The 19,221-nt window shown below is 41.3% G+C and overlaps 3 protein-coding genes across 4 annotated transcripts in view; all 3 read left to right on the forward strand.

Moving 5' to 3' along the window:
• The window catches only part of LOC126393455 (CUGBP Elav-like family member 1), a 377,556-nt gene extending 373,029 nt beyond the window's left edge, over positions 1 to 4,527 (forward strand). Inside the window, exon 15 of the transcript XR_007570281.1 lies at positions 4,079 to 4,527. The gene's annotated coding sequence lies outside the window, so the exon portion shown is untranslated. The remainder of the gene's footprint in view (positions 1 to 4,078) is intronic.
• LOC126396136 (aggrecan core protein-like) overlaps positions 1 to 6,268 on the forward strand; it is a 20,096-nt gene extending 13,828 nt beyond the window's left edge. The window contains exons 15-19 of the mRNA XM_050054003.1: positions 1,086 to 1,244; positions 1,324 to 1,406; positions 5,224 to 5,368; positions 5,899 to 6,081; positions 6,189 to 6,268. Coding sequence (XP_049909960.1) covers positions 1,086 to 1,244; positions 1,324 to 1,406; positions 5,224 to 5,368; positions 5,899 to 6,081; positions 6,189 to 6,268 — 650 coding nt within the window. The remainder of the gene's footprint in view (positions 1 to 1,085; positions 1,245 to 1,323; positions 1,407 to 5,223; positions 5,369 to 5,898; positions 6,082 to 6,188) is intronic.
• A 9,799-nt stretch (positions 6,269 to 16,067) lies between these two features.
• znf408 (zinc finger protein 408) overlaps positions 16,068 to 19,221 on the forward strand; it is a 32,036-nt gene continuing 28,882 nt past the window's right edge. The window contains exons 1-3 of one of the 2 annotated variants that reach the window (XM_050049226.1): positions 16,083 to 16,156; positions 18,196 to 18,349; positions 18,443 to 18,722. In XM_050049226.1, the coding sequence (XP_049905183.1) occupies positions 18,447 to 18,722 (276 nt within the window). In that variant the 5' untranslated portion in view covers positions 16,083 to 16,156; positions 18,196 to 18,349; positions 18,443 to 18,446. Of the gene's footprint in view, positions 16,157 to 18,195; positions 18,350 to 18,442; positions 18,723 to 19,221 lie in introns of both variants that reach the window. The other variant, XM_050049311.1, reaches the window with a different exon arrangement.

A 19,221-nucleotide genomic window follows, 5' to 3' on the forward strand; every position in this document is an offset into this window, starting at 1 on the left:
CTTTAGATATTGGTCCCTAGATTATGTTCACCCAGTTTCATGCAGATCGCTCAAACTTCCTAGGAAGAGATCCATTTGAAGTGTTTTTCAAAAAATTCAAAATGGTGGAAAATCTATATAAGCGGAAGTTATGGGTTCTTGAGGCAAATTTGTTCCTCATGAGGAACAGACACACACACAGAGTTTTCGTCATTATACAGTAAGATGACAGCTGTTCTTAAAGGGCATTTTTCAACCTGGACCCTATCTTTTCATGCTGTGTGTCTAAGTGATGTGTGGGAACAACAGTTTTTGGAGCCTATCCCAGCTGACATTGGGCAAGAGGCAGGGTACATCCTGGACAGGTCGCCAGACTATCACAGTGCTGACAGAGAACCATTCACACTCACATTCACAAAACTGACAACTGTCCCAGTTCACCAGTTAAGAGTCTGGTCTTCTTGTTCCCATGACTCAGCTAGACACAAAATTACAGGAAAATAGGGTCCAGGTTGAAAAATATTGGAGTTCCCCTGTGAGGTGTGTTCACACAGAAAGTTATTTGAGTGAACTGACCCTTTAAATAAAGTCATTGAGGTGGAGCAATGAATGAATAAATGAAGCCTTTGACTGTCAGTAAAAGAGGAAAAAAAATATAAATTCATAATTCCATTACTGTTGGGCCAGCTCTCCCTCCTGAAGTGACGCATTAAGTGTAATTTTCCATCTGCATTGGAGCGTTTGTTTTGTACGTCAGGATGGAAACACTGTCCATCGTCAGACTGGTGCTGGATGCCAGACCGACTGAGAGCATCTCTGTGGGAAAATACACTGACTCAGAGCTCTGAACATGCACAACTGAAACACTACATGGGTTGTGAACAATATCAAGCACTTTATCAGCTGCTCATACAGACGGCAGAGAGAATGATAAGAATACAGAAACGCTTCTCATCATCAGATGCTGTGCTTTAAGTTTTCCAACCCATTCGTAGTTTCAGAGGCTTAAAATGAAAAATATACTAAACCATACTGAATGTGTTCAGATCAAAGTGCGGGAGGTCAGACAGTGAATGAATGTTGACTCTCTGGTGTTGCGGCTGCAGATGAGCAGCAGTGTGAAGACGGTTGGACTAAGTTTCAGGGGAACTGCTACCTGCACTTCTCTGACAGAGAGGTGTGGCTGGACGCAGAGCAGCGCTGCCGGGACCTGAACGCCCACCTGGTCAGCATCATCACCCCGGAGGAGCAGGACTTTGTCAACTGTGAGTGCATCGTGTGTGTGTGTGTGTGTGTGTGTGAGAGAGAGATGAAAATAAAGTCTCAAGACTTTTTCTCCCACAGCTAACGCACAGGACTACCAGTGGATCGGGCTGAATGATAAGACAGTAGAGAATGACTTCCGCTGGACAGACGGCACTCCTCTGGTGAGTGAAGACTTCACACTGGTGTGTTGTTCCTGTTACAGGCCGGGGAAATAAAAGTATAGTACGGGGTAGTGTGGTGGTTTGCAACCTGGTTCATTTGTAACCCTGTAAAGGTTCAGTGTGCAGGATTTAGGGGGATTTAGTGGCATCTAGTGGTGAGGAGTGAAGATTGCAACCAGCAGAAACTTCTCCCGGTTAGAATTCACTCAGGGTTGTTCAGGAGGTTTTTACCAGAAGCCGAAGTATCCACAGAGTTCTCGTCATCTTCAAAACAAACCGACCAGGTGATTTAAATGAGTAAAAGTACAAATCAGTGTTCTTCAGATGGGTTTTAACTTGCAAAAATGCAAAAATGTGAAAAGACGAATGGCCCTTTCTAAAGCCAGTGTTTGGTGTGTCTGCTCTGGGCTGCAGCAGAAACATGGTGATCTCTGTTGATGTGTTTTTGTTACCAGGTGAGGGGGCTGTCCCTCCCGCCAGTTATCAATGACCAAATTGTGGAGTGTTGACACTTCTCATTTCCTTGGCACCACCATGTGCCACACTGTGAAGTAGGAGACCAACACCAGTCATATAATTAACAAGACCCACCAGAGGCTTTATTTTATGCACCAACTTTAAAACTGCGGTGTGACAGAGGAGGTGATGCTGCTCTGCTGCAGTGCTGTAGTACGGAGTTTCCTCGCCCTCTCAGTCAGTGTGGTACGACAACACATCAGCCCCACAGTTAGAAGAGCTGTACGCATAGCTTCTAGGATCACGTACCAGACGTAAGTTGCAGACAGTCTGACTGTCTCACCCTGCTAGCTTCTTCTTCAACCCCCCCCCCCCCCCAAAGGAGAATCCAGTTTCAGATGTACAACATCTCGCCTCAGGTAGAGAACATATCCTCAGGCTGTTCTCTACCTGAACTCTGAAGCACAAACACCTGCAGTATTAGCCAACAAGCACTTTATATGTATGTACACAGCAGCAACAAGAGCTTTAAAAAAGAAATGAATGTGGTAGTACAGCGAACTTTAGGACTTCATCTTCATCATAATATGTATGTTTGAGTCTGTAAACTGTTTTTGCTTTTCTTATTTTACATCTTTTACTTACTTTTGTGTGTACTTAGATTTTTTTTTCAAGAGTTGCACTCAAGTAAATTCATATCAACTGTGCTGACACATCAGTAGAGCATTGAAATGAATACTGGATGGTACAGAAATGTAAAATGACACACAAAGACACACAACACAACTACAAAGAGATGCAAAACAACCATAAAAAGAGAGTAGAGACACAGAATGACTACAAACAGACACAAAATGACTAAAAAGAGATCAAACCAACTAAGGAGAGACATAATGACCACAAAAAGACATAAAACTACCACATTTAGATACATAACGACGACAAAGATGCTCAAATGACAACAAAGATTCTAAAAATGACCACAAAGAGAGAGACAAAAAAAAAGAGGTCAAAACAACTAGATACAGAAGATGACCACAAAAAAGCACAAAGGTACCACAAATAGATGCAAAACAACGAAAAGGGAAGAGACTACAGAGACATAAAATGACTAAAAAGAGATCCAAAACAACTACAGAGAGCTATAAGGGGACCACAAAAAGACATAAAACTACCACAAATAGATGCAAAATGACCACAAAGAAATGCAAAACGTACATGTCTGTCACCAGCGGCCTGTAGCCTCATAATCCTTCTGTGCCTCAGGGATGTGAAGATATAAGATTACTCAGTGCTTCTTTTAAAAAACTGGCAGAAACACGCTGTTTGCCATCCTGTCTCGTTGTCTTGACCGGTAGATCTAATTTTAGACCCCCATCAGTGGACCTGACCCTCAGGTTGGGAACCACTGGAGCACTGTATTATAGAATAGCAGATCACAGTGAAGGTCAATGTTGTGTTGTGACCTAAAGTCCTGATCCACTCACCTCGGTTCTCAGTGGGTATTCTCTTCAGTGGATAGAGCAGGGAAACTGACCCATCACAAAAACATCAACACAAAATATTTTCCCCACGGGCTTTAATTGTTCTGTAGTAACATGCATTTAACTTTGCACTAGATACACGATGTTGGAAGCACTTGTGAGAAGAGGTTGTCTGAGCAGGTGAAATACGCTGTCATGCCAAAACAAGCACCAAAATAGCACCACACCATCTGATTTACATAAACACAACCTCAGCTGCACCTCACCACCCACCTGGGTTTATTTAAAGCCACGAAATTACCAAACAGGTGTGTGAACATAAAGAAACTGTGACTTCATACAAGGTGTTTGGATGAAATCAGCACTGGTGGAAACTTCAGGCGTCGATATATGGCCGGTTTGAATAATTAAACGATGAGTCGACACAGCAGTTTATAAAACTAAATGACAAGAGCAGCGAAAGCTGAGCCAGGTTTAACTTGAATTTCAGTAGCCCAGAACAGACAAACCAAACACTGACTCTAGATAGGGACTAGAGCTGCCGCCCTGACTAACTATTTTCCTAGTGGACCAACAGTCGTCATCAGGGTCCATCAGTGGACCTACAGTCCTCATCAGGGTCCATCAGTGGACCGACAGTCCTCATCAGGGTCCATCAGTGGACTAGTCTCCTGCATGTTTCTGATATGAATGTAATGACGAAATGATATATTTTGGTGGTTTGAGTTGAAGGTGTGAGAAAGAATAGTATCAGTAACATTGTTAACACTGTGCTACATTACAGAGAAATACAAACCGTACTAATGAACCTTCATTAATATAGGCCTATATTTTATCTCCAAGTGCACGTCACACACTGAGCGAGCCGCCTGTTAATGACGCTGTGGGCTAATGGGCATGTAGCTACTTCCATGTTTCAGATGATACGTCATGTTTGTAGTCGACCAATGAAGATGAGTTTACATATCACCTTGGGTTCGTCCTTCACCTTCTCAAAATGATCCCACACTTTGGATTTCCTGCCCGACATGTTATTAACTAGCCTGTGGAATAACCGCAGGTACCAGCCCTGGAAATTAACCTGACTCCTGTCTGACTGCTGAGCGTGGACACTTCCTGTGTCTGTCCTTTCAAATTAAAGTCACACATGGTCCAGTCATATAGGTTTGGATTTATTTTGACAAGGCACAGCTTTCACTTTTCTTTTCTTTTTTTTTTTCCTGTGACTAAGCGACCAATGAAATCTTGCCGACTAATGACCTTTCTGGTTAACTAACGTTTGGTCTAATATTAGAGGGCAGCCCTAATAGGGACATTCACAGCCTCCGTATTAAGCAGCATCTCAGTGACGAGAGAATCCGAAAAATTAAAAAGTAGGATGGCACTTAATCGCCCTAAATCTTACACACTTGACTTTTAAAGGCGTTCATAATCATAGTGACTTTGCTATTCTTAGACCAGCTGACAACAGGCATTTTCAGTCCAAAGAGTTTTTAGGACTGTTTCAGTTTTGTCTCTGAAATAGGAGATAAAAAATTCCGCATTATGATTCTCCCTAGTTTTTGTGGTGTGAACACAACAGTGGAGCAGGGACTCACCTTATTTCAAGGCAATGTTTCCATTAGTAGTTGAGATTTGGTCGGACATACTGACAATAAAAAACAAATGGTGGTATCATCAATGGTGTTGTACGGGATAAGTCTGACAAAGTGTAGCTGTGGTGTAGCTTGATAAAAAGTATGTTTCACATGGTAAAGTGGCAGAGTAATAGACAGTAAGCGATCCAAATGTAAAGTTGTTGTTGTCCCTCTTACCTGTCCTCTGTGTCTGCGTTCACCTCGTAGTAAAGTATGTTTTTACTTCCTGCTCTTCTTCAGCAATACGAGAACTGGAGGCCGAACCAGCCGGATAATTACTTCAACTCTGGAGAAGACTGTGTGGTGATGATCTGGCACGAGAACGGCCAGTGGAACGACGTGCCCTGCAACTACCACCTGCCGTTTACCTGCAAGAAAGGCCCAGGTATGTTAGTTCACACCTGACATCTGTACAAAGGCTTTTAAGCTGTGTCAGTCTATTAGCAGGGAGTCCACACAAAAGATTTAGTTAAAACAAGCACAATTTATTAAACTAAGATGAACTCAGATAACCAATGGAGTGTGTAGGTCAGCAAAGTCAGTGATGACATCCATACATGGATGTGTGTCACGTGTGTTGTGGAGGTGTTGAAGGTACAAACCTAAAAGCAGTGATGCAGGGTGGATGTCAGCTGTAGGAAGGGAGAGAGCAGGTGAAAACATGAGGCAGCTTTTATACCCTGAAGGCCCAGGTGAGCTTGATCAAGGCAACAACCCTCACATGTCAGCCTGCCTGATGAGGTTGGCCAGAACATCCTACAAGACAGTGGGAGGGGCGTCACACATATGACTAAAATGGCTTAGACTGCCACTGTATGTAGGCTGGATAACAGCAGTGCTCCTTGTACTGAAAATACCGTGTCAGTGGACACATGGTTTGATGCGACGCCCTGTGGCTTCTGGTTCTGTCCTCAGTGTCCTGTGGCTCCCCGCCAGAGGTGGAGAATGCCCACATGTTTGGTAACAAGAGGGAGGAATACCCTGTCAACTCCATCATCAGGTATCAGTGCAACCCAGGGTTCACACAGCGCCACCCTCCTGTGGTTCGCTGTAAAGCAGACGGACAGTGGGAGAAACCTCAGGTGGAATGTACAGACGGTGAGTCTGCAGGGACTCCCTGTTATTCATTCACCTTGGGGCGCGTTTATAGAAAAACCTCCCTGACAGGTTTGACTCACTCGCTTTGTGTTTCTCCCTCGCCGCAGTGAAAGCCAGAAGAAGACGACAGCGGAGGAGCAGCAGGAGTCCAGGAGCCAGCAGCAAGGAGATGCATCTTCCATTTTAGTGAAGATGATTTGAAGGGTTAAACTGTTGGAAGGCTTCGTCATGGTCCCACCCCCTGTCCCACATAATATATTTTAATTATATATAATAATTTTATTGCTCTGAGTTTGTTTTTATCACGTGTATTGTAATATAATTGTGTTTGGTGAAATCATCGCTGGGACTGTTTGTTCCACATGAGTTTTATAGAAGGCAGCATCTGTCTGGTTCACTGTCGTCTGCTGGAGATGGTTGGTGGACGTTAACACGTTAGGATCTGCTGTCAGACGGGTTTATGGTGTGAGACGTCAAGTTATATGTTTGCATAGTTTAGCATTATATCTGACCGCAGGGGGAGATGCTCCTTTGGTGAAGGTAAAGGAAATTACTGGTGTTTTTAAAGTTCACATCAGTCATCCCAGTGCCCCATGGCTTCAGTTCTTCCTGCTGGTTTCTGAAATCAGTCAGCGTAGTTAAAAGGATCATTTTTCCTCCTTCAGATGAAGCTGTTTTCTGTCGTTTCTTCCTGTAATACAGCATGAAATACAACTTCCACAGCGCGAGACAATCCTTTACAGGAAACAAGAACAGCCGTGCTTGCAATTTGTTTTTCTTGTAAATACCGTTATCCCAAAATCACAAGTTAATTATTTTGTTATCGTGAGTAAACAGGCTTTGTTATCTTAAAAAAAAATCAGGATAGTCAGCCCCTGATCATGAGAAAACAAAAGGTTGTTTCCTCTTATTATTTATAGGGCCCCGTCTTACACTCAGTGCAAAGTGACACGCAGCACAGCGCATCATTGCTAGTTTCAGACCAACACAGGTGTCATTTTCACGGCCAGCACCCACGCTGTATAAAAAACAAATGAATTTGTGCCATCTGTGTGTCCATAAGCGTGTAGGTCTTAAAATGAGGTGTGCTCAGGAACATTGTTGGTGTGTTGCTGTATTGAAGGAGCAGAAAATGACTGAACCATTGACCAACAAAAACCTGATCTAAAGTCAGAACAGTGCAGCATTTTCCTGCTATTTAAAAGGCGCTTTATTCAGATAGTAAGAAGCTCTTATAGAGGCGGGTTCACAGCACACATACACTCTGCTTGTTACACACACAGACGCATGGATAAAATGATACATCCATAATGATGTAAATGGAAAAATGTAATTGCAAGCACAGCCGTTCTCAGCTTCTGTATAATGCAGGAAACACTGTTAAAACTTTGACATTTGAAAAACGCCTAGAGGAATCCATCTTTAAGATTATTGGATGTGATTAAGATTATTTCACACCTCTTAAGTGGTTTTATTGGCCATTATATTGAGTCAAAATAACCTCCCTAGATGACTGGAAACAAGAGCAGCCCAGTTGGCATTGTACATTTCTGCAAACCAAAAATACGTTTGCAGGTTTCATATGTATCATAGCGAGTCATTGCTGTGTTTTTGGCTGTTTATTAGGCACCAATTGGTGGTGCTTCTCAGGGACCCATGGCTGTTCTTTTACAGTGGGGACAGTGCCATAAAATGCAGTTGTTTTTCACAGAGACATTGCAGCATTTCCCGGAAGGATTTTGTCCTAAAAAATGGGTACTTTAAGACAAAACATGAGCTTTTTCTAACATTAACCGAATGCTTTTAACCAAAGCGTTGGCTAAAAGTAAAGGAACATAGTTTTACCTGACACATAATAACAAACAAATTAATACGTGGTTTGCAGAAACGTACAGTGCCAGCATTTTTCTGGGCAGCTGGGTTGCATCTGTTACAGTGGTTGAAAGCAGAGACTTTTGGTCAACGTGAACACAAAACCTTTTATTTATTGACTTCACACAGCGACAGAGTCTCTGCTGGACTGAGCCAGTAGTTGTTATACAGTATAATGTTCAGTCCTGTTATGAGACGACAGCAGCATCAGACACACAGCAGGCCGAATAAACTTCTTCTAACTCCATTTCTCATATTTAATCTGCAGACGATCAAGTGAAACTTCTTGTGACCCCTCAGTTTGTCATGTCGGCTGGTTTGAGTTTTCTGTGTGTTTTAGTTGTCATCATCTTCCACGAGGCTGTGCGGTGCACAGTGTGTCTGTGGGACAGTTTAATGAAGCTTCATGTTTGTATCCTCAGAGGAAATAACCTCACTGTAAAACATTACAGTGTGAAACGCCTGATGTTGTTGTTGACTGCTTTCATTTGTGCACTTGTTTTGTATCATAGTTGCTGTATCGGGGGCTGTGCCTTCTTCATACATGCTGTCACCTGCTGCATGATAAACCAAAGACTGAGATTCAATTTACACGCTGTACATGTGTCTGCTGTGGCCCCATTCACTCACTGACTTAAAGAAACGGTCTGTTTTTCTGATTGTCAACACATCACATTAAAGGTGCAGTCTGTGATATTCATCCAAAGTCCGCCAGCTGTCTGTTCTGTGTGTGCGCTGAAAAAATTACACAGCCCAGCTCTGTAAATGGGAAACAAACAATGTGTCTCGGAGCGAGCTACACAACACTAACCTGGCTACTCTTCCTCTTTCACACTGTCGCCAACAGAGATACACCATGATACTGAAGTAACATCACAGATATTACCTTGCCATTTGACCTATGGCTAAGCCACGCCCCCCTCCACTCACTCAGACAAACTATCAACATTCAGTGACCGGCGCTATGGCAGGTGTCACAGTACACGGCATTTCACAGGAGGCAACTGATGATTTTTGGAGACATAACGATCAGATGTCATTGAGAAGTAACCAAAAGGGCCTAAACTACGCATTGGAGGGATATATTCATCATTTTATTGTTGAGAAGGTCGATGAAAAGCTTAAATTACAAGCCAAAATTTACAGGTCACAGTGTACGCTTGTGAACCGCATCTGGTTGCCGTCACCATCAAAGACAACAAGTTAAAGTGCCACTGAAGTTAAGGTTTTTGGCTCAGAATATGAGAAAAGGATAACGGCCTTTTTACCATCTTTACCAAGAGTGTCTCTCCGTTAGTTTGGTGCTACAGTATTTACACTGAATCATTCAGCATAACGTTTGCCAACCTTTGTTATCTCTGCCATTACAGATAAGTTAATGAAGCTAAGCTCCAGAAGTTAACGTTAGCTTAACTAGAGCCCTTTGGACAACAGCTAACAATGATGTACGATCACCAAAGTACAAAACTAGAACAAAATAGGCTAATGAACTCCCAGCAAACAAGGTGACATGATGAACAACGCAGCTAGGAGCTAACGTTAGGCTAACTTTAGCTAACGTTAGCTAGAGATGTTAAAGATAACTTTATATTTCTTTCCAGCAAAGTGACAATATGTTGCCTCAAACACAATGTTGACTTACCTTAGAACAGATGTAGACATCATTGTTAATCTTATTCACGTTGAGTTGATGTTGTGGTCTAACGTTACCACACAACTTTATCCAAAGGAGACACTTTTCTCGGTTGAGATGTGGTTTAAAGTGTAAAAAATACACCTGGTCGCCCAGCCTCTCAGGATACCTTGTGTCAGAGTTGCATGTACCCCATGCACACCGTTTGACCATTTTTAAACTTCAAATCTCAGAAAAAGCTCATAAAACCAAACAAAACTGACTTTCTGTAATGCATTTCAATGGACGTCCAGGCAGAGAATGTCCCAGTGTATGGGAATGGCTATACGCACTGTGATTGGCTGATCGCGTCTGAGGGCGGGGCTTAGCCATAGGTCAATTCACTGACTCCACCTTTAAAAGACCCAAACCTACAATTAATGTATCTATTAACGATGTAGTGTGTATCTAACAGGTGTAGTGTGTGTATCTACAGACTGATAGATCTTCTTCCTCTGTGCCATAGAGCTCTACTGTTGTTAAAAAAAACATTAATGAGCCGTACTGTTGCACTGGGTGATGTTCCTTCGTTACCAACCCAATCACCGCAAAATATGTTGGCACTGTTTCTGAAAAACAAAGATACATTACATTTGCACGTCAGTATGTAACAGCTGTAGACACAACATTTTTCAACGACATTGTGTGGTTAAGTTTAGACACAAAAAACCCTTGGTTACAGTCAGGAACAGATCATGTTTTGGCCTTACATACACGGATAGGAGACACAGTCTCCACTGGAAAACTGATAGATGGCTAAAAACAACCAATTTTTTTTGTTTGTTGATCTGGAATAGTTTCGGCTTAAAACACAAAGTTTTGGTGGCACTTGTTTAAAAAAAAAGCTTTTTGTGACTTCTGTGAGCCAAGCCAGCTACTTCTGCTTTAACGCTCCGTTAAAACTTGAATCACAAAAAAATGATTTAATCGTGCGGCTCTTCTAGACTTTTCAAATGTTATCGGACTAAATGAATAAAATTCTTCTGGATGAAATGAGTCATTCTGAAGGGTTTGAGATGCTTAAAAGAATTTATCCACTGATTAATGGATGATTTTTGGGCCACAAGGCATCACATGATGTTGTAATAATACTCAGTACGTGTCCATGCACAGTGAAGTGGAGCTACGTTTATAGCTTGCCATCTAACTGGCCTACTGTCCTTGTTCCAGTATACAAGCATGGGAGGGGAATCCATTTATTGAGCCAAGTATGTGCGACTCCTCTACGATAGGTGGAGATATGCCCCCTTTCAGCTTGTTAGTATTGGACCTTTTTCCTGTTGACCTATTACGTTGTTGCACCAAAATCTGTGACCGTCGGAATCTGTGACCACTGTACAGCCATCAGAATATGTGACCTCTGTGTTTCTGTCTCTGTGATGATCCCAAATATAAATATATGTGTCCATATTAATGTGAGAGGATGACAGAAGGATTGAAAACAGTTATTTTGAGGTTGAAACTCATTATTATGCAGATTCAGTGAGGTCACATATTCTAATGGCTGTGCATCTAGCTCTTTACAGTTGAACTTTGAAATGAAAATACATCTGTCCAAATATTGAGGCAATAACAGAACACCTATGTCGATGTTTACTCATTTATTAAACTGTGAATACATTATCACACAAAACGTTGTTATAATAAAAGTAATTTACAACATCTACCTTAAGGCTATCTACTTTCCATTGCCATTGTTGATGGCCACACACACGCAGACAATGTGCAACATCGCCCCCTGCGGTCACAGATTCCGACGGTCACAGATTTCGGTGCAACAACGTCACCGACCAAACAATGGACAAACAAGTTAGCTACGGTTAGCTAGCAGCTAACTGCTACCATGGTGGACAACTTTACAGCTCTGTACATTTGGTCCGTCCAAAAAGTCACGGCTCTGGATGTAGATTTCTCCATGTTGTTACCAGCTTCTTCTTCTCTTACACATTTAATGCTATTGGACTTCCGGGTCAAAGCCCGGGGCGGAAACTGTGGAGCATGCTCAGAGCGCCTCGGCCAGTTTGGGTCTGATTGACTGTATACATGCAGGAGTCACATGATCTGGGTGTGTTAGTCCCACTGTGACAAATTCACCACACCCACACTGACATGTTTAAATTTTAAAGTTTAAAAGTCACAATAAATCGATTTTCTCTGACGTCATGTGAACATATTGACAGTTTGGCCAATACAAAAATTGGCCTCAAAGCCAGGCTCCCTTCCTGGAGGCCCAAAATATCCTGTTTGGGGGCACAATCCTCGCAGGAAACACAGCGATGTCACAGATTGCTATTAAACACCCATGTGTGATGTCTAAACAGATGCCGGAAAAACAGCAGTGACTGCTAAATGGTGTCACGCTGTCCATTGTGCCTTCCACCTCCTGATGACAGTCAGCACATATGACACTTTAGAAACGTTGATATGATATGTATGAAATGTGCAAATGTAACGGAATTCTAGTTTGTAAAAATGTACAATGCCAACATTTTCTTCTGGCGACTGGGCTGTCATTTCCAGGAACACCCACACTGTTGACTCAATCCCACATACACCGTCCTCAGATACTCACTGGAGCACCAAATGCAGACACCAAATAGGCCCAATAGAGTTTCCTCCTGTTTGTTTGATAAAAGCTACAGCAAGCAGCTGTTTGAGGAAATTACTGAGACTCTTTAAAAAAAAAAAAAGAAAATAAATATTTGTGACCTGCTCTTAAAGATGTGTGTCTTCAGTGTAACAGACGGGGAAGTCAGAAAGTATTAAGAGACAAACACTTGGTTGGTTTTGGCCTTTCTGTTGTTGACAATAAGAAATACTGAACATTAAACCAGATCAAATCATTGAAATGTTGTCAGCTCAAATGCAAATTCAAACATCATGTTAATCTGAGGACAAAACAAACTGATATAAAACAGATAAATAATATATGATTTAAGAGAAACACATATTTGTACCTCACATGATGTCTTCCTCTTGTTTGATGTTTTATGAAACCAAAGTGCAGAATGAACTCTGAATGTTTGTACTCACATCAATCATTGCCAAATAAAAACTCTTTGGTTGTGTGATGGCTTCAGGTGTTTCCTATAACTTACCTGAGGACGCTATGTTTATGAGAAACTTATGTAATCAACAGAGTGCAGAGATCAGTCGCTCCTCCATCATTCCAGGAGGGTCACCGCCCAGGTGTTCCAGGTACAGACAACAAGCAGGTCTTTCACCTCCCGTCTGCCTCTCAGTGAGCTCAGTGTTTCTGAGGTAAATAGGATACAACGCTGACTCACAGGAATAATAAAATTACGGTAAATTTGTATTTGCCCAACGGGCTGGGTAGCGTATGGCGTCAGTGTTCCCTTGTGGCTGAATAGGGTTCTTTTAAGGATCCTCTGCACCCCACCCTCCACACACACCGGTTCACCTCTTCGCCCCGGGCCTCCGGATGAATCGCCTCTCTCTGCTCTCACCGTGTTTTGCACTTACTAATTAGAAAACAGAAAATGTTTGTTACCTTAAAAACACTTTGCTAAGTGCTTCTTGCTGTGAGAAAAGACCACTTCACATTACAGCCAATTAGAAACACTAACTTGTTGTGTCAGAGGCACCTGGACCTCAACATGCACCTCAAAACTAAAATATATATTTCCATTTGGCCTTCATTTAACCAGAAAAACATCTCTCAAGATTAAAAATCAGTTGAGGTGGTTCAACATCTGATCAGGATCCTCCTGGGCGCCTCCTGCTGGAGGTGTCCCGGGCACGTCCCACTGGTAGGAGGCCCCAGGGCAGACCCAGAACACGCTGGAGGGATTACATATCTCGTCTGGCCTGGGAACACCTTGGGGTCCTCCAGGAGGAGATGGAAAGTGTTGCCGGGGAGAGGGATGTCTGGGGTGCTTTGCTAGGCCTGCTGGCCCCGCGACCAGGCCGCGGATAAGTGGATGAAAATGGATGGATGGAAGATTAAAAGTCTCTTTTTCAAGAGTGTCCTGGTTGAGACAGGCAGCAAAGAACAAAAATACAAAAATAAAATGATGCAGCTATAAAACATGCAATATAAAACACAAAATGAGATTACAACAAAGAAAAGCCAAAAAGTATGTTAATATATTCTATAAGTGAACCATAAAATGCAAAAAAGCTCAACTACACATGACTGCAAAGACCAGCTAAGATACACCCTGACGCTGGCACATAGATGATTGTGTACAAACAAACAAAGTCCTTCTGCAGAAGATTCCACATACAAGAAGAAGCATGCATAAATGCTTGTGTGCCAAACTCTACGTACCCTCCGTACAGACAATAAAAACATGTTCTGTGAATAGAAAGCAGAGCCATTTTCAATTTTTTGCTTAATGTACACACATAAATATGCTGGAAGTAGGACAAGAATAACTCTGTAAACAAGAGAATGCCAATGAAAAAGTCTATGAGATGTTAAAGAGAGCCACCCCAACCCAAGCATACAAGAAAGATGAGTTTAGGCTTACAGTTGGTAATAAATCTCAATGTGCCGTGATACACAGAGTCCAGAGCATGCAAACACTGGGAGGGTGTATTCATATATAATACATCCCCATAATCAAGAGTAGTCAAGAATGTAGCAGTATATATGTACCAGAAAAGGGTTACACAAATAACTGAATAAAGTTACAGCACTACGTTATGCAATAACAATTTGCAAATAGCAATTTCACTACCAACACAATCGCCAGGAAAAATGTTGGCATTGTACTTATCTGCAAACCATGGATATGTTACATTCATATGTTATTATGTAGGGAATACATTAAAACATTGCATTTCAAAAATGCTGTGGTTCATTTGTGGTTAGGGTTAGGCACAAAAACCACTTGGTTATAGTGAGGAAAGATCAGATTTTGGTTTAAAATACCAGTTTTGCAGGCACAATCCCTGCTGGAAAAGCAGCAACGTCTTGGTGAAAAAAAAAAAAAACATCTGCTCTTCGTGCCACTGTCCCAGCAAGAAATCAATCAATCAATCAATCAATTTTATTTATAAAGCCCAATATCACAAATCACAGTTTGCCTCACAGGGTTTTACAGCATACGACATCCCTCTGCAGCAACATCTCGGAAAAAACTGTGACAAGTCCCTACAAAACACCCACCTTTGGTGCATAAAAAGTCACTGGAAAAACAGCAATGACTAATTAAATCACAGCCGGTTTTGTTGTTTGTCTCACCATCCACCATCCCCTCCTGATGACAAAGTCAGCTCATTTATTACGTCACTATGGACACATGGATATGAATCATATGAAATGCACAAATGTAACGTATTCATGAGTTGCAGAAACGTACAATGCAAACATTTGCTTCTGCCAAATGGACTGCATTTTCGCGTTACAGTCAAGTTTCCCACATCTGTAGGTAAGGAGAAGTAGGGAAAAAAAAGTAGATTTCTGGTGAGGGGGATTTTCAGATTTTTATTGTTTAAGTCATTTCAGAATCTTTAACATGTAAAAAGTTAAAGATATTCAGCCACATCTAAATGTCATGGTCCCTGCTGGACTTTTTGACATCTGATTAAAATAAGGAGTGAAAACAACAGGGGAGGTAATTCTGGATTTTGTTTTTAAATCCTTAATTACAGTAAATATTAAGGACTTTTAACCCAACGATGGCTTTCAGTTACTTCATCCACCACTGGTAGATGGGTGTTTGTGCCTGGCCTAAGTGTTTTTACAGTACAGCATATCGTCTGTACTCAAGTGACTTGAGCCCCATCGTCAGGTGCCGATTCACCGATCACCAGTTCATTCAACTTGAATATAACCCTGACACTCACAGGTTTGCAGAGAGCTTACTGCAGGTGCATAAGCTGAGAAACTTCATTCATGCCAGGAGCTGATTAACCACACCTCCTACTCAGACACAAGTGGCAATTTGAAATATGGTTTCTATATGATTAAAAATCAGCTTATTTAATTTAAATTTCTTACCGAGCTGCTCTGGAACAGATTCTTGTTGCTGCTCATCATCAGCGTCTTTGTTTGGACATTCACAGGATCTCACTATTTGAGACACTAGTCTCATTCTGATGGTTCAAGTCTTTATTTGTCATATGCACAATTACAGCTGAGCAGATTCAGGCCCCACCAATAAGTTGTTGTAACAGGTAAAAATGTGGTTATAACAATAAACTTTTTACGTTATAACACGATACTGATCTTTTTTTTAGTTATAGAGTTATATTATATTATAAAAGTTATAATATAATTTTGAAATTAAATACAAATACGGACACTCAATATATACTCAATATATACGCACATATAAATACATGAACATTAATATCAGGTATTTTCATGACTAAAAACTCAAACAACTTAACTGTATTTGTGACATTACTCTAACTACCTCACTTTCCAGTTATTTGTAGCTGCGGAACCAAAGCTCCGACACTGTTTCCGGTTGTACCACAGACTACACGGACTTCCGGTGGTGCCTTTTCTCGCTGGATAACGATGGCTTTCCCAGAGTTTACATCGGAATAATTAAAGTGGTATGATGAATAAATAATCAATCCAAAACACCGAGCACGTGCGGAGTATGTACACAGTTACCGTCATTATTAAAGTGATTGTTAAAATCGTGTCTTGCGAACAGAAGCCAGTTAGCTAACGATGCTAACGCACCGTTAAAGTGGGTTGCTGAAACAACATCGAAACACACTGTTGTCGTCAGATTTGGTCAATCATTAACAAATATAGCATTATTATGTGATTAATCGATATGAAGTACAACGTCACAGCTCAATCGGTGGTAATATTATTGAGTTTAAAGCCACCTGAACAGTTTAAAGCTAACATGCTAACGCGGCTGTGTTGACCGATGTTGGCCACAAATGCATTTTCCCTGCGTTAGCTACAGGTCAGACAGACAGGAGACAGCTTCTTCAAGGTTATTTATTAATATAGTTTGATATGAGAGAGCCTAAATAAACTGCTTAACTTAAATCTGTGACTTGACTTGAATATTATACATTGCTGTAGTAGAACTCAGCTCAGTTAAACCACTTTACAAACTCAAAAACTGAAATTAAAAATCAAACAATATCAGTATTTGGATTTAGCAGCAGTGTGCATCTGAACATTGTTCTTAATGTATTCAGTATGCATGCACCCTACTAACTACTAACCCCTCTGCAGCTCCACGAAGTTATGACCATTATATTACTATTTTTATTGAGTAATTTCGACTTAAAAAAAAAATCTGAGTTTGACTTACTTAAACTTCTGTTTCCTCTTGATGTAGCAGCCTGATTCATACATGCATTCACAATAAATGATAGCTGCAGTAACCTAGACTTAATTGTAGGTAATTTCTTAATTGGTACCTATGTTTTGCACCTGTTAGGTGAAGTAAGGATGTGTTGTGCACTGGGATAATTCACCATTGCTGCTACTTTGTTCAAGTGTCGCAGTAAGAAATGAAAGTCTGCCACTTTGCAAAAATACCAGACGTGGTGAACCTGAATGAAATGCAGCCATCATTTATGTTATTAATTACACCTGTGCTTTTTTCTGCTGTGAAAAGTCAAAATGTCTGCTGTGAAAAGGTTCTCCCAAAGGACAGAAACATTCAAAATAAGATCTCCTCGTTGTTCAGCGTATTTCTCCTCGACACAATTGAGGCCAATATCACATCAACATGAAATTTTGACCATTTTCTCGTACTTCTTAAATTCAGCTCCTGAGAAACAGCCTTCCTCTTGTCTCAGCCCTATCCTAATTTAAGATGTTAAAATGCTCCGTCTCCTCTCTCACCGCACTCATCTGCATTTGTCTGAAATAAGTGACTCTTGAGATAACAGTAGGCTCCAAAAGAAAACTTGATTGGCTAATAAATGAGCCTGCAATATGTCAGAAATATATCTCAGTGATCAAATTCAAGTCTCAGTTCTGTGTTTCAATCTGTTTTAAGCCTGTGAACACAGCAAAAGAATTCTGCTTGCTCGATATTGATTTATTCTTTTGCTCCTTATTTCTCCTTAAGGTGGAGATTTAGGAGAAACAGATAAGAATTTAGTTATCTTCACACAAGAGGCTGATTTGTTTCTTAACAGACGTAGAAAAGACTACTGTTGTTCTTCTTGTTTAGGTAACTGTATACTTCCTGTCACCTGTCTTTATTGGAGAAAAAAGGCTCATGGACATTAGTGTGAACTTGAGAGTGAAGAAAACAGTGAATTACCACAGTTTCATTGCTCCTGTGGTGCCAACACTGTTGATTTTTCTCTCACATTTTGCGCATTAACTTAAGAAGTAATGTACCTCTCATGGACTGCAGTCGCTCAGTCCTCAGAGACTTGTCTTTGGGACAGGAGGGTGTCCAGCACGGGTCAGTCTAGTAGCTAAAGAGGTGGTGGTTCACTTCCTGTGCTCTGCTGAAACACTCTTGAGTAAGGCATTGAATCTCCAGCTCAGAGCGCCCCACTATGGCAGCCTGTTTGCTCTGACATCTGTTTAAAACAACAATGCTCATCTATAAATGTGAATTAATAAAGTACCTCTTCCTTTTGTTCTTTCATACACTGGATAGTTTCAGCGTTCAGATGGACAGATGGACGAACAACCCAAAAACATAATGCCTCCAGCTAGAGCTATCGCCGGCATGCAGACATAAAAATGATATTTGGTACAGCCCTGAAGTTTATAAAAAAACAATAGTATGATGTAAAATAAAAGGTGTTTAGGTGAGTTTCAGACCTTCTGGTAGTTTGTGACAACTTTATTACATGTACTTTTCATCCTGCCTCCTGTAACCTGCTGTTTATTCTTCCTTCCAGGTTGATGGAGACCGTCCCCGTCCCGTCTGCTCTCGCCTCGTGTCTTTCCACGTTGCTTCCCTGCGGCTTCGCCGTGGGGCCTTCACGGCTCTGTGGGGGCAGGATGGGGCTGTGGTGGGTCGGCCGCTCGCTGGAGGCTGGGTCCCTGCTGGGGAAGGAGGGGGACACGGAGTGGGCATCCAAGTATCACACTGACCCGATTGCTCACGGCCGAGACGGTGAACTCCCGATGAACTCTGAGTCCAGAGCGGGTCAGACCAACAGCTCAGAGGCAGAAGAGGTAAACTGAATGCACAACTTTAAAATGGTTAACATTCATACAGATACACAGCATGCAGACAGAGCAGGCTGTGATCTCTAGTAAGACACTTATCCATGCAGATTTTTTTCATTTTAAACAGTATTTTTTGTTCATTTCTTTTATTCAGAAATTATTTTTTTTATTTTATTCAACTTAACATCAAATACTGAATTATTCAAAAAGATGTTCTGGACAATAGTTTGTACCTGAAGTCTGGCTTCCTCAGTTCTGTTCATATCTTAATTGTTCTGCAAGAGGAAATTCTTTCTGCAGCAAAAGATCATAAAACACATAAAAAGCATAAAATATAAACACAATAAGACAGTTGAACACAGTGCTGGTACCTTACATGTGATAAGACAAGAAAAAAAAATTGCTACAGTAAGAGCAGTGACAAGATAAAGTACTAAACTGTGCAGGAAACCAAGTACTTTAAGGTTTATTAGAATGAAGAGCACTTACTGCAAACAACATGACT

This window comes from Epinephelus moara, chromosome 1 (assembly GCF_006386435.1).
Source record: "Epinephelus moara isolate mb chromosome 1, YSFRI_EMoa_1.0, whole genome shotgun sequence".
Lineage (NCBI taxonomy): Eukaryota > Metazoa > Chordata > Actinopteri > Perciformes > Serranidae > Epinephelus > Epinephelus moara.